Here is a 14,566-nt window from a genome sequence, read left to right as displayed (position 1 = left end):
ACTTGGGGTAAAAAGGCACAGACTTACAGACTGGTCAGCCAGGATCTGTTTGAAGTTAATTGCTGAAAATTACTTTACTATGATGTGAAATCAGATCACAATTAAAGCAAAATAGCTAAAACTTTTTAACTTATAGGAAACAAATACTGAAACAGGAACATTATCTCTTTTAAAGTTATATTTTAATATTTAAATTCACAAAACAAAACAATCTATTTGGCTTCCTGAGATTAACTATTTGCATTATGCTTCAAATATCCAGATGTCTCAGTCTGGTTGCATCAAGTATTCCCACCAAGACTCTGAAAACAGTAACAGCTGGGGATGCTGACTGTTTGCAAGATGCAAATCTTTGGATATTCAACTTGAAAACCTATCCTACAGAGAGGTGGAGCAAACAATAATTTACTCAAAAAAATGAAAAATGAGAGCATGTGACAATGGCTTATCAAAAGTTCCATTTTCTAGACCACAAGAAACCAAGTTAGTTGGGGAAGCTGTGACAAATACATGGTATTCAATGCCATGTTTGATCCCATGAAGAATAAAGTAAGAATCCAGATTTCATATAACTGTCATTCTAACTGAAAGCAAACCTAGAGGTGGATAAGGTGTTATAACATGACAAAGAAGAAGAACATATTTTAACCCAGATGATCTTTAACATATGAACCAGTATCCTAGGAGCAGAGGACAGGATCCTATTTTGAGCATGTTCAGCTTTCAAGTCACCACCAGCCACAACACCCAGAAGAATCAGGTCCCCAGTGAGGAGCAGTGGGGCTGCCAATGAGCTGGAATGCAGGATGGATACCTGCCTACCTATCAATAACATTTATGGGGGAAATCATGCGGTGGAGATTTTTCCATTTGGCTTTCTGCTCTATCCATGGCACAAAGAGTTGTTCCATAATAACTGTAACATATCCTTCCTTAGCATATCAGTGAAATGTACCATACCTCTGAGGTCTGTGCTCTGAGGAAGATAACGGAATACCTATTTTAGAAAATAAAGCCCTATTTTCCACAGTGAGTGAGGTGTGTAAAGTATTTTTTCCTGAATCCATCACTTTAACAACTACTGGGCCACCTTGCTCTTTAGCTAAGTCAGGAGTTTTGAAATGCTACATATCTATAAAGTCGTAAGACCTAGATATATTACAGATGCTGGAATGTTATAATTAAACCATCCAAAAGGAAGGTCTTTTTAATACAACGTGTCCATAATTAATCCTGAGGGTGATTATTTGATCCAAATTTATTACAGCAGATAAGACAGAATGCCAAAGCAGCCCTGATATCCACAGACAGGAAGACACTATGAACAAGTACCTTCTCATCAAAACTTTGTTAATTAAAAGCACTTTTTTGACATCAAGTCTACAGCAGTGAAAAGAACAGTTTTGTCCAAGAGCGACTGCCAAGCCTGACAATCCTTATAAATAAAGATGCATTCTAAGTTTATAAGGAAAACCTATATTGCCTCAATGCAGCCTACTGTGACACAAGGATTTATGCACAGAAAGGCAATAGATCAGAAAAGAAAAATAGTTACTCTACATACATGGACATAAATAAGGATAAGAAATAGCAGACACTTTTTGCTAATCTTACCAAGCAGGGGATGATTGTGACCCCAAACACCTGTATGACAGGACATGTTAATGGGATCTATGCTATTCCAGAAGATCAGAACTTCCAGAATAAATCTCCACCTGCATCCTCTGCAGTCTTACTCTTAAGAAAAAATAACTCTAGAAGCACAAAGGACCTCAGACTGAGCACAAAGCAGGATTATGAAGGGTCAATAATTAATTTTCTAGCTTCTGCATAGAACTATGCTTCTGCCCACAGGTTTCAGCAGCCTTAATAGCATTGTAGCTTTCAGTAACACTCAGTAATATTTCTCTGCTGTTAATACTCCTCATTCTTACAAGATCAGCTAGTTGCCCTGAAGTGCTATATCAAAAGGAACAGCAAGACTTGCTTTCCTGTCTTTTTCTTAACTAGGAAGAAAATGAACCCTGTTCTACCTGAAGCCAGGACAATACCCAACAGAAGCACAGTATGAAAATCCCTTCTTCATATTTAAAAACCTAAATAATTAGCCCCACAATTAGAAGGCAAAGAAGTTATCAAATATCCACAGAAGTGAGATAAGTGTTCAAGGTGTGTCCCAATATCTGGAAAGAAGGACATGTTCCTTTCCCATCTAAGGAGAATGATTTCCACACATGTGTGAATACACGAACCCTGCAACTTCTGCAGATCCATGATGCCCAGCCTCCTCCTTATCCCTCTATTCTGTGTTTCAGGAACAGACAAACCTTTGTATGCATAATCTTGATTGTAACATAATTAAATGTACTACACAGAGCCTGGTTCTCCTTGCAGGCTTGTAACCTACTGTGAGTAACAGGAATTTAAGCAGCTGGAAAAGGTCTAGAACAAGGACAAGCTTTTCTGGGAAACACCCCACTCTTCACAGCCCATGCATTCCAATACATTCTTATGTTTTAAATCTATTTATAATGTTGCTGAATATTTTGTACCTTAAATTATATTTATTATCAAAACTATAATACAGCATGAGTCACTTTCCAATAAAACCAACTGTAGATTATATGCCATTTGAATTCACCTGCCTTCTGCAGGGTTCTAAATCCTTTCAGGCAGTAGGGGGAAAAGTTTAATTTAAGATTTTAATCTTTTTCATATATTATAGCATTTCTATAATGGATTTTGTGCTCCTGAAAACTAAAAGATTGACAGCTCAGGGTATTATAGATTTATTAATCATTGCTTAAATGGGTAGGGTGAGCACTGCTAAGCACTGCCACAATACTTGCAATCCCAGTCTTGAAGGCAGAATGCTTTTTCTAGGTGACTTTATTTTTAATGCCAATTGTCCCTTGCTAAGCAAGGATAGAACATCTTAAATAATTAGGAACAAGAGATATTAAAAACTCCCACAAATTCACTGATAAAACACATATGGCTATTATTGCAATATGCAAACATCTGAAGTTTCTAAAAAAACTGAGGAAATTTTAACTGAAAAAAACCCAGTATCCAAAAACTAGAAAACACCTTTTTTGGACATGAAGTACATTGGAAAAAAGATTGTCCATTACAAGGCTCTCATTGTCCCACAATAAATGCAGCACATAATTTTTATAACACATAATTTTTATAACATCAGTAATGTGCTCCAATCACTTAAGCTATGATCTATATTGATGAAGCATTGCATAGTTTCTCTTACAAAAAGATTCTATAATTAAATTATTGCTTGTTAGCCCAGCTTTATAGCAGGTGGATGCCACCTGATCGTGTTCAGGAGAAGAGTAACTACAGGAAAAACACTTCTGGGCCTTTGCTGATCCACCATACTGCAGTGGAACTGCATGATAACTCAGGTTAGTATGAACAGAAGAGAAAACTCTTTTTTTGTTGTTGTTTTTTTCATTAATATTTGCACTCAGTAGTAGTTCATAATATCAAAACACGCAGGGTTTTGCTCAACTAAACCTCACAATACTGATGTCAAGTATCTAGATCAATATTATCAAAATAATGTGTCTCTAGGACACAACAGCTTTAGATACTGGGTATTTAAATCACTAAAACTAAATACAAAGAATAAAAATATCAGAATGATTCAGCTGCCTGCCTGGATATACTAATTTTTCAATCCTTTTATTTTGCTACAAAGTGCTACATAGAAATACATTTTTACCTGGCACATCCCAAGCTAGAAATATAGAATATGCATCAATGACTGTGACATTATATGGGACATGAATTTTCTCTGGTGTTCCTGCTGGTGTTTGTATAACATATTTATCACTAGTGTTGCTGCCGCCCCAAGTGCTGGCTTCCAGCTGGTAAACATATCTGCACAAACACAAAAAGATCAGTGGACACTGCAGTTAGAAGCTTTAGGCATATCAGCAACAGAACATTTCCATTTTCACCAATTTAAAGTGAATACAATAAGTATTACAAATATGCATTAGTGAAGATTTTCACATTTAAGTTTTCCTAATGTGAGAAAATTAACTTAGAATAATAACCATAAAATCAAAGATACCAAAATAATAATACTTAGAACAATAATTACCATAAAATCAAGATACCAAAACTCAAATACTAGTACTAAATACTAATACTAAAATTCAAATTAGCTTACATAAGCAGGAGAAGCATTGACTCAAAAAGTGTCAAAACTAATTTCAGAATTAGTTCTATAAAAATATCAGCAGTCACTTTTCAACCTGTACGTTCAGTATGCACTGGAACATCATATACCATGTGCAGTGATGTTTGTCATATAAAACCTGGCATTTTTCAGAGTATATTCCATGATGCAAAAATACCTATCTTTGAGCTACCAACAAACCATCCAATAAAAAAAAAAAAGGAAAGCTTTGCTTCTTTGAATCAGAATGACCTATTCTCAAAAAAAAAAAAATTAAAAGTCCTTTGAATGATGTCTTTTTAACTTTTGAAAGACTAGCAAAAGTCTTCCACCAATTTTGAGTAATAAAGTAATATTTCAAGAGAATTTTCTTTTGTTCACAATAAGTTATATTTTGTACATTTCACTAACACAAGTACCTATGTCTTTCAAGGTCTTTCACCTGTTACCAGAGCTCGTTAACATGCCTTACCTACTGTTAGGCTGCAGGTTAACATCTGTGAAATTCAGGTCTGTTCTGCCACCCAGGAAAATCTGTTCTCCATCACGGAATAATCGATAATGAGTAATGAGTCCATTGGGTTCCTCTGGTTCACTCCAGTACATTTCCACTTCTGTTGAGCTGACTATGATATGATGAGGTTTTGGCCATACCCCTATTAAAATCAAAATGACACTATTTTAATTTTATGACAGAAACTCAAAGGTGTTTTTTTTTTCCTTTTCCCATACTCGTGCTGCTGTTTTCAGCAATCTAATGAAAGCATAAAGCACTGCCAGGGAGAATGACAGAATTTAACACACTTTCTGTATTTATCCTATAACAAATGCAACCAAGTAGACAAGGTAAAGATTAATGGAGAAAGAGGCCAAAGGCTGCTGCCTTTATATGCCCAGTAGTCTCTGCATATTCATTTGTGCTTTAAAAAAAATTAATCTTTCAATTCTTTGTTAATGAAGCTAATGAATTTAGAGATGAATTTGGGGAAATTTTCACAAAAAGAAAGTAGAAATGCAGTGCCAGGCAGTAAAGAGAATGGGGTAAGATATAAAAACTCCAAGAGACAGATTCCCTTGTGTAAATATCTACATGATAGCTTGATGGATGGCAGTGGAGTTGTGCACCTTGTTAATCCGCCAGAAAATACAAGCCCGTATGACCATCTCTTTGCAGTTCTGTAAGAATGACTTTCTCCCTTACCATGAGGAGCAGCTTGTAAAGTTTGACCTGAAAGTGGTTGGCTGGAAGCACACCCAGCAGATGTGCATGCAATAAGCACAAAGCTGTAATTAGTGTATGGCTGCAGACCTAAAAAGAGCAAACAGAGTTTAGGCTGAGATGTTGACATCAATCATTCCAAGCATTATATCACTGCATAGAAAGTTACTGGACTTAAAGTTAACTCATAACATTTTTGGCAAACATAAAGTATGAGCTATTCTTATATTACACGTGAGCAATACTGAAATGGTGAATTCTCACTAATTTAGACATATATCCTCTACTGATTTAAAAGACCAAACAAAACAATTCAGACTGAATGTCTGTCTATGCTGCAATAGATCTATGGATATCCCTCATACACCTGAATCAGCTTTAAATCAAAAAACTTAGATGACACTGGCCATGCAGAAAAACACCTGAAAGTGCAATTGCTTAGCGTCTTGGACTTGAAAACCTGAATAGCCTTTAATGTTTTGAAAATGTATTACTAATACATTTGCAATAATAAGATAATAAAATACTCGTACATGAAACCTTCTACTACATTGCAAGTAAGTCCAAGGACTACAACCTTCCCAAATTTTTTTTTAAATTTCCCCTCTATTTTTCCCCTATTTGATACAAGACTTTACAATAAATGCTACAAAGCAGTTAGAAGCTGAACTGACAACCAAACCCTCATTACTAAATATTAATTTCAGTTACTTGTAATTTTTTTAAAACTTTTTTTTCAGCTCAAATCTTCTATGCTATACATCCTTGAATGGGATGAGAATATATTGCTTTGCCTTTTTCTTGAAAATTTTCAAACATATTTGTGCTGTGTGTTGATGACTTCAGATTTCACATCAAGTTGCCTGTGGTTTAAGAATTTGACTTTAGGGATCCTCATAAAATTGCACTCACAATTTGCTAAGGTACTGAGCTTTTAGAATAGCCAATTCTGTGCACCTATTAAAGGCTTCTTGTCGTTAAATTGTTAAAGATGCAGATCACTGTGAGATCACTTTAGAGCTCAGCTTGAATTGCTGATCAGCCTTCCTCACACAGCACCCCCTAGCCCACAACACAACACCTTTGCTAAACTACTATTTTGGAAATTTCTCAAAATTGATCTTTAAGATATCACCAGGCACAAACACTGAAAAGCCTTCTCTCACATTTTCAAGGACCCCCTTGTTAATACCTCACAATATATTAAATAAAGGTTCCTGTTCCTGAACATAAAGGATACAAAAAGTATAACAAGGAGTAAATTATACACAAAATCTCTCTGCAAATATTAAAATTGCAAAACTAAACACTCAAAAACTAGGAAACCCCATTGCCAGGACATTGTACAATACAAATTGATCCTCTTTTGTTTCACAGGCTTTGTGGCACAGTCCTTTCTAAAACTGCCTCCAACAAGCGGTCTACAGCCTGATTAATTGTAATTTGAGATTTTTTCTTGCAGCATCCACCCCTAGAGTATACAGATGCTTTATTAACATCAACTTGCTGAGCATTCCAAATGTCTTAAAACAGGACCAAAACAAAAAATCCCCCCAACCAACTCCATAAAAAACCACATAAACTCAAAAAACTAAAAGAGTATATTTTCTCTCTCAGAATCAGGATATCGACTCAAAGAGACTGAGAGAACCAAAAATCTCCTCGGAGCTGCCAGGAAGCCATTTGGGATTCCTGGGACCTGGCTGTCAGACTACCGGGTGTTGTGCAAAACTTTATATATCCAAGCACAACTGGTGCCTTCAGCTGCAGCTCTGAGAGCTCAGGAAATTCAGGCAAGGTACTGAAAATGAAGTAGAGGTGGTTGTGACAAACTGTGGAAGACTGAGATGTGCCCTCCTCAGTACCACAGCCTGAACAAATATGAAAGCCCTGGGTGTCAGACTGCCTTTGGCCGTCCATGCCCCGAGCCGCGCAGCAATCCACGCCTGTCCCTCTGGGCTGGCACTGCCCCAGCTGCCTCCCTCCCTGGGCTCCATGTTCCTGTCTCCTTGAAAGGGAATGGGGCTCTGGGCAGAAGCACAATTAGGCCCATCCACACTGAGACTCCCAGAAGGAATTAATCCACTAAACACAGCTAAAGCGGAGGCAGCAGCTCTCCATACAGGAGCTTCCTTTTATTCCTCCCTGGAAGAGGCACTGACTGTGGACTGAACAAGGCAGTAACCCTACGAACAAATGACTGTACTGCTGTGTAATGTAGATTGTTTGTGGGAAAGAGGCTGAATTAGGATTATACAGGTCAATTCATAGGTATTATACAGGTCAATTTTTAAGGATGTGGCTTTGTGATCCTAACAGTGTACTTTTGATGTAGCTCCTGCATTTAAATGGAGTTATTTAAAGAACAATGCAACTCAGTGGCAACAAAAAAGCCTCTGCAAGATGTTTTGTTTATAAACAAATCCTTGCTTACATCCAGCACCAAGATATTTTAATTAAAATACATTACAAACAAATAGAGTGAAAAAAGAAGCAGCAATTACATAGAACGGTAAAATACTGAATGGAAGACATGCAGGCTGCTTAACAAATTGAACAAGATGTGAAGGAGAGAAAATAAAGAGATGACTCAGAGGGACAGCCCTTGCTGTAACCTAATCATGAACTGGAAGAGAAGAAAAATCATCTGAACACTGTGTATAAAAGTAAGGAGGGAGCAAATGACAGTTGCAGACTGGAGAGAGGCAGAGGCATGGAGGAAAGCCAAGTATTTAACATTTCAGGATAGAAAAGATTACTGTGGCAACAAATTACTTGAATTCCCCTAAAGGGAGTCATGTTCACTTTTAAAGGAAACATGCATAATAAAGCAATACTCATTTACAACTACACTTAAAAGAGAAAAATGAGCATTAAAAAAAGAGCACATGCTTTCACTAAATTTATTGGTGAAATTCTGATACCTTTAATTCTAGCCATATATGGAGCAGTCACAGCAGATTTTTATCTAGATTATTAAAGCTTTGCATTAGATGCCTTGTCTTATGCTTTGGAAAGCTCTGTGCAAATCTATGTATGTGATTGATAATAAAAACAACTAGTAAAATAATATCGAAATATAAGCAGCATTTTGCTTTTCTAATGTCTCTACTTGACTGTTCCCTAGAGGATCTTTCTCCCCTCCTTTTTTGGTTTATTATTGTGGGAAATTTTTAATTTTTTTGTTTTGGTCAATTTAAGCAGTCTATTATATTGTTGCAGCATTTGTCTTTTGCCAAAAGGCTGTGGAATAGTGGGTTTTTTTAAAGAATGTGTTGTTCTATTAGGTAAATCAATTCCTTCTGATACTGTTTGTCTCCATTTGTGGGTATGGCTCCAGCAAGGTCAGTAATTAGCTCCCAGGATAACGCTCTTGGGCCCTGCCGTGGGAATTTTACTCAGGAGGATGTCAGATTGCTGACCACAGCCTCCCACAACCCCTTCACCCCCAAGAGTTTCCTTCAGATAAATATTATTAATGATTCAGTGCTGCATATGGAGAGAGACCTGACCAGTGACAACACTTTGGTATCTCTTCAGATTTCATCGCCCTGAAATGGAAAATATGTTCAGATGAAAGAATTTCAAACTATTCAGTCATAAAGTATTCATACTATTGTTTCTTGTACTAAAATAAACATTCATTATCTTCTTTGATTTTGACCTAAAAATGATCGATCCTAAAAATTGTTGATAAAGCTTCTTACTTGGGATATTAACTTTGGTGTATTAAAAGGGGGGAGCTGAGAAGAACCTTTTCTATAAACCGACCTGCTGCTGCTGAAGAGGGCACTCTTGGCTTTCTTTTACAATACCCCTAATTATTTTCCTCAGTCTTACCCTCTGCCTGGCCCCACTGCAAAGCATTAGCAGGCCCATTTGTAAAGTAGTAGTAACACAAAGTGAAACAATGCCATAACTGTCATCCAAATTGTTCTGTACAGGGTACTGGAAGTGTTCAGTAATAAATGATATAAAAAGGTCTTTTATTGACAAGCTGCCATGTGCTGTTTGCATTAGAGAATATGAGAAGATGATGGCTGCTGCCCCTAGGTCCCAGTGGCATTCAACTCAGTGAGATAGCAGAAAATGCTTCAGTTTGCTTAAAGCATTGATAACACCTCTAAATAATTAACTGAGGACTTCCTGTCTTCAATTACTTAATGCTTTTTTTAACATCTTGAGAGGATTATAAGCAATTTATGGATTTCACATGATGAGCACATTCACCACTATTCCCACAAAGCATTTGTGGGATCATGTTTCCAAAGCTTTGATGTAATTAAAAATAAGCAGCAAGACAATGGTGCCGTGGCAAGGTGCTCGCCTTCACGTCTGCCATTTGCAAGACCCGAGATTCAAAGTCTCCACAAATATTAATGCTACAGCTTCATTAATGTTCAACTGTTGCTCAGGGAAAAGCTGGCAGTTTTGGAAAGGAAAAAAAAAAGAAAAAACAAGGATAATGGGAAATCGAAACATACATCCACAGGGAATAAGACAAACAGTTCAAACATTTGAGATTATGTATGAAGTGAATTTGATTCTTTTATCGTATTCTTTTAATTTAGAGAGCAATAATTACCCACACTGCTAAATCACTCTCATGAATTCCACATTATTACCCAAGGAAGCTCCTGCAGAAAACAGCAAAAGATTTGATTATGACTGTCGGGAGGAATGATCACTTATTTCATTCCTGGCTTAACATGGCCGCACTGGACAGTGTTAACAAAACATGCACACAAAAGAAAAAAAAATGCTTGTTTCTCAGGAATTAATTTCATTTTCTCTCACTTCCAACTACTAAGTATTGTTGGCATTAAAATGGAGATATAACTGCCTTGGCGGAGCATGAGAAATATTTTTGAATGGGCTCGATAAATCACTCCTTGTTGGAATGTTCCTTCTTCGCAGTGTAAACTTACCACAGCAATTCTAAAACATGTACCACCGACTCTGGCTAATATCTCATGTCCAGAGCACTGAATATGGAGAGAGGAGTAATACACCATTGATGAATTTCACACTTGAGCATGATATTGCGAAAGAGGAACAGCAATCTTGCTCTTCTGTGAGTGACTACAGCAGAGACAAACTCTTTTAAAGCAGTAAGGGATCCACCCTGTTCAGGACTCATGCTTTGAGGGCTATTTGAGAGTGCCATCTACGCTCTAGAGGATTTATGTGCCCTAAGTCAAATTCTGCTCTTTGGATGGCTGTCATATGGTATGTACAACAGAGGAATCTTGAAATTTCCTACTTGTGGGGCAAAAAACCTAGGGAAAAATTAATGCATTGGTGAGATATAAAAATTTAATGAGCAACCTGAGGTCAAAGAATGAAAAAAAAATCCCATGATGCTTACGTTCCTGCTCTGTGTTCAACAGGAGCAATTCTAAGAGGAATTTTTGCTCAGTGTAACATTGAAAAATAAGTAAAAATTGAATATATAAAAAATAATACATTTGAGGTCCGAGCCAAACTTTCCCCCAGAATCCGTGGATTAAAGCTTCCTTCATCAAGTATTAAGAAAAAGGCTATAAGCAATATATAATATTATAAACAGAATTTGGGATCTTTCCTGTTCTGTCTTCCTTTCCTTTTTATTGTCTCAGACATAAAGTACTGGATCCTTCCTGATCCTACACTGCTACACATTCACAACAGCATTGCTGCACATCAGTGATGTTAAAAAAGAGACTTGAATCTGTATGAAGGGATGGCTGGCCTACACAGAATATCTAAGTCCTTGAGCACACTACAAAGCATGCATCTTCAGTCGAGCTGGACAGATTTATTTTAAAGTTTTGAAATTGAATCTATTAATATTTTAACAAACAGCAGCTAGAAATGAAAGTGATAGGAAAAAAATAAATTTAAGATATGTAAAGTCATGATAAAGCATTCCAAACTGTGACAGTGCTGGGGATTTCAAAGTTACTGACAAGTGGCATTTTTAATATATTAATACTGTCTTACATCTTAAGGACAGGACATTAGCCTGTCAAAGAGCTTTGCCTCCTTACCTGACACTGTGTGCTGCATTCTGCCTGCACCATCAATGTATATAAGTCCTCTCCCCAGCTGACTGATCTGGTACTCTCTGATGATCCCATTTGGTTTCTTGGGTGCATCCCAGGTTAAATGCAATGCTGTGGAGTTCAGAGCACTGACTTCAGGTGGCTGAACACTCTCGGGGACTCCTTGGACAGTGACTGCAACTACCTGGAGACATATGAATTAAACAGCAATTTAATGTAATAGTACACCAGATACCATGATCAATGAGAATGTCACTTTTGTTTTAAAATGTTGTTTGGGCTGGCATATCATTACCAAGGGGCTGGAGAAGTAGTTACTTTTTTCCTCCTTTTTCACAATGAAATCTGACCTTGAATACATTACATAAGTCTGTGTCTCCAATTTATCACAACAGGTTCACCACGTTTTAGCTGCAGTGTATGGCACAGGGTGAAACAACAAAAACTGTATTGCTTGAAAACTCTTGATAACTCTCTTCCATATGGTTTGTCAGTGTCTCTGCATTTTAACTGCCTGATTTCATATATTTTTAAGCACCAGTAAACATGGGGCCAAGCCTCCATATATCCCATGCAATCTGAGCTCTATTGTAGTTATCTGCAACTCCATACTTCCATAAGGAATCTAAAGATTTTGAAAGATAGGATAAGTTTGCACTTGTTAAGTTCTTTCTACAAAAAAAAAAAAAGGAAAAAAGGTAATTTTCTATTGACACATCTCCACCATCAGCTACAGAAGAGGCATTTCCAAATTACATTGGTTTAAGAAGTGAGTCAGACCGTTTTCTCTTTGAGAATCACTTTTCTTTTTCTGTTATTACCACCATAAAGTATTTATATTATGCTGTAAATATAAAATGTGCCCTCTATAATATATTGTCTTAGTGTATTTGGTGGAATCAGTCCCCACTTGGAGACTTCAGTGTTTGCAACAGTAAACTCCTTAATTACAGGCAAGTGAAATGAGTAGGATTTATTATCAGGTCAGTGGTTGCAGCAACTGTGCCTACAGTTTCCAGACCACAGCTTTGTGTGCAGGCAGAGGACATCCACCTCTCTTCATCTCTCTACATCAGTGTTTTTTATTTTAGACTTCTGGCTGAGATTTGCATGAACAAGAAAAACATTTAAACACCTGCAAATAAAAAAAATCAATCTCACAGATATAATAATTACAAAACATAGTCATTACTCCCCACCTGTGCCCCACAGACCTTACCCTTGTAGTTCTAGAAATTCATTTTCAAAGAGGCAAGAATAATATTGTGAAAAAGAGGTCACTTGAGAAATCGTTTTTGCAAATAATAAATAAAGGAGGTACTTTGCAGAATAAAAACCAGAGCTGGCTAAATAGTAACATTGGTGATTCAAAGTGATACACAAAGAAATGAAACTCAGAAAGGGAGGTAAGAGATCCTGTTTGCTTAAAACTGAAGCTGAGGCAGGTTGCACACAAAGGGACAGTAAAGCCTGAAGCAGATGCAGATATAGAAAGCCAGCCAAGAGTAATATAGTGAAAGGAGGCTTTTCCACTGGAGTGGAAGAGTAAGAAGTTTGTTGAAAAAATTGCTAGACTATAACTAAAGCAAATATCTAAGAAATACCAAGGAAGAAGAGGCTATAGACCTCCTAGTGAGAAGCAAAAATTTAATTTCCTGGTTTAGAGAAGGCGCATTTTTTTAATATTCTTTATTCTGCCATGTACAGCTTTCTCTTTAACAAACACCAGTTCCTACAGTGCAATTTCAGCTTTGCCAAGACTGAGACACTGCTTTCTTCTTCTGTTTGCTTTATCAACCTGGGGTTCCAAATATTCACCTGTCAGTAGCTGAATCCAAATCAGATTATTTATGGTTTTTTCACTTACTCAATAATCAGCGTGCCTTCAAATTACACCTTTCCAAAAGCATTTCAATGTTGGTACACTGGCTGATAAAATCCTGGCACCAGTTTCCATGAAGCCCACTTCACTAACCTTGCTGCTGTCTGTGCAACCAGCCACAGTGCAGGCTCGCAGCTGGTAGGAGTACTCTTGGTATGGCTGGACACCACTGGTGTCTGTGAAGCTCATCTCTGTTCCTCTAAAATGCTCGATGCCGTTTCGGAGGATGATGTAGTGAATAATAGGACCTATTGCAGAAAGAAAGTTTTCCCTTTTGTTAGCTGAGGGATCCTGTGTCATGGGATAGTAACCTACTCTGCATACAGAAAACATTCAATGAAATATCCACATGGTCAGAGTAGCAGATAATAATTCTGATTAAATGCTGAATGTCAATTACCAGCTACTTTCCTCAGCATCTGAGCAGATCCCATTTTTAGTGAGAGATCTACTAAGTTTCCTCACAGTTTGAAAATAATAAGCAAGATTTCCTGAAATCCCCAAATCCCCAAAGCTTTTTAGGATGACTGTCATTTTCTGATCATATTTGCACACTTATTATTAAAACTGTTCTCAAAAGAGGCTTTTTGGCACTTTGTAAAGACATAATAAGTTGTTTTCTGTGAAGACTCTCCTCTTACTTGCAATGAAAATTATAGCAACCTACAAAAAAGCCTTCCTGCAGAGTTTAGGAATATATGTACTTCAGTGACAGGGTTTAATTAAGACATGTTTTCTGATTTAGGAACACTGTCATTGGAATGATAGAAAAAACACTTATAAAAATGTATCAATACCATTTGGTTGAAGTGGTTCCTCCCAGCTGAGCAGTATCATGTCTTCCCGATTATCTACTTTGGCCCATTTTGGAGGACTTACACCCTGTGGCACATCTTGCTTAGTGACAGCTCTGCTAACTTCACTGAGACCTCTTCCATAGCTATTCCAAGCAGCCACCCTGTACTCATATGTGACAAAAGGTTCGAGGTTCACATCTAGGAAAAGAAAATTACATTTGGATCACCTTAGTCTTATTAAAATACAAAATAACTTTTTTTTTCCCTGGGTTTACAGATAGAAATGGATGGTATTCTTTAGACAGGACCATTATTTTATCAACTTTTTTGAAAGCAAGTTTACGTATTAGGTACTCATTGAATTTCTCTCATTGCATATCCCACCCCGATTCACAGATTACTTCTTAAAAGAATCCTGCTTCA

At 37.0% G+C, this 14,566-nt stretch overlaps 1 protein-coding gene across 1 annotated transcript in view; it reads right to left on the bottom strand.

Moving 5' to 3' along the window:
• Nucleotides 1-14,566, bottom strand: part of USH2A (usherin) — a 373,967-nt gene that overhangs the window by 67,860 nt on the left and 291,541 nt on the right. The window contains exons 52-57 of the mRNA XM_054280520.1: nt 14,144-14,341; nt 13,440-13,594; nt 11,450-11,648; nt 5,403-5,510; nt 4,674-4,857; nt 3,740-3,897 (exon numbers count right to left, since the gene is read on the bottom strand). Of these exons, the coding sequence (XP_054136495.1) occupies nt 3,740-3,897; nt 4,674-4,857; nt 5,403-5,510; nt 11,450-11,648; nt 13,440-13,594; nt 14,144-14,341 (1,002 nt within the window). The remainder of the gene's footprint in view (nt 1-3,739; nt 3,898-4,673; nt 4,858-5,402; nt 5,511-11,449; nt 11,649-13,439; nt 13,595-14,143; nt 14,342-14,566) is intronic.

Source organism: Melozone crissalis, unplaced genomic scaffold, assembly GCF_028551555.1.
Source record: "Melozone crissalis strain CALT ecotype California unplaced genomic scaffold, PUWL_Pcris_2 ptg000027l_1, whole genome shotgun sequence".
In the NCBI taxonomy this organism is placed as follows: domain Eukaryota; kingdom Metazoa; phylum Chordata; class Aves; order Passeriformes; family Passerellidae; genus Melozone; species Melozone crissalis.
The sequence above is the reverse complement of the archived record's forward strand: the minus strand, read 5'-3'. Positions and strand labels throughout refer to the sequence as shown.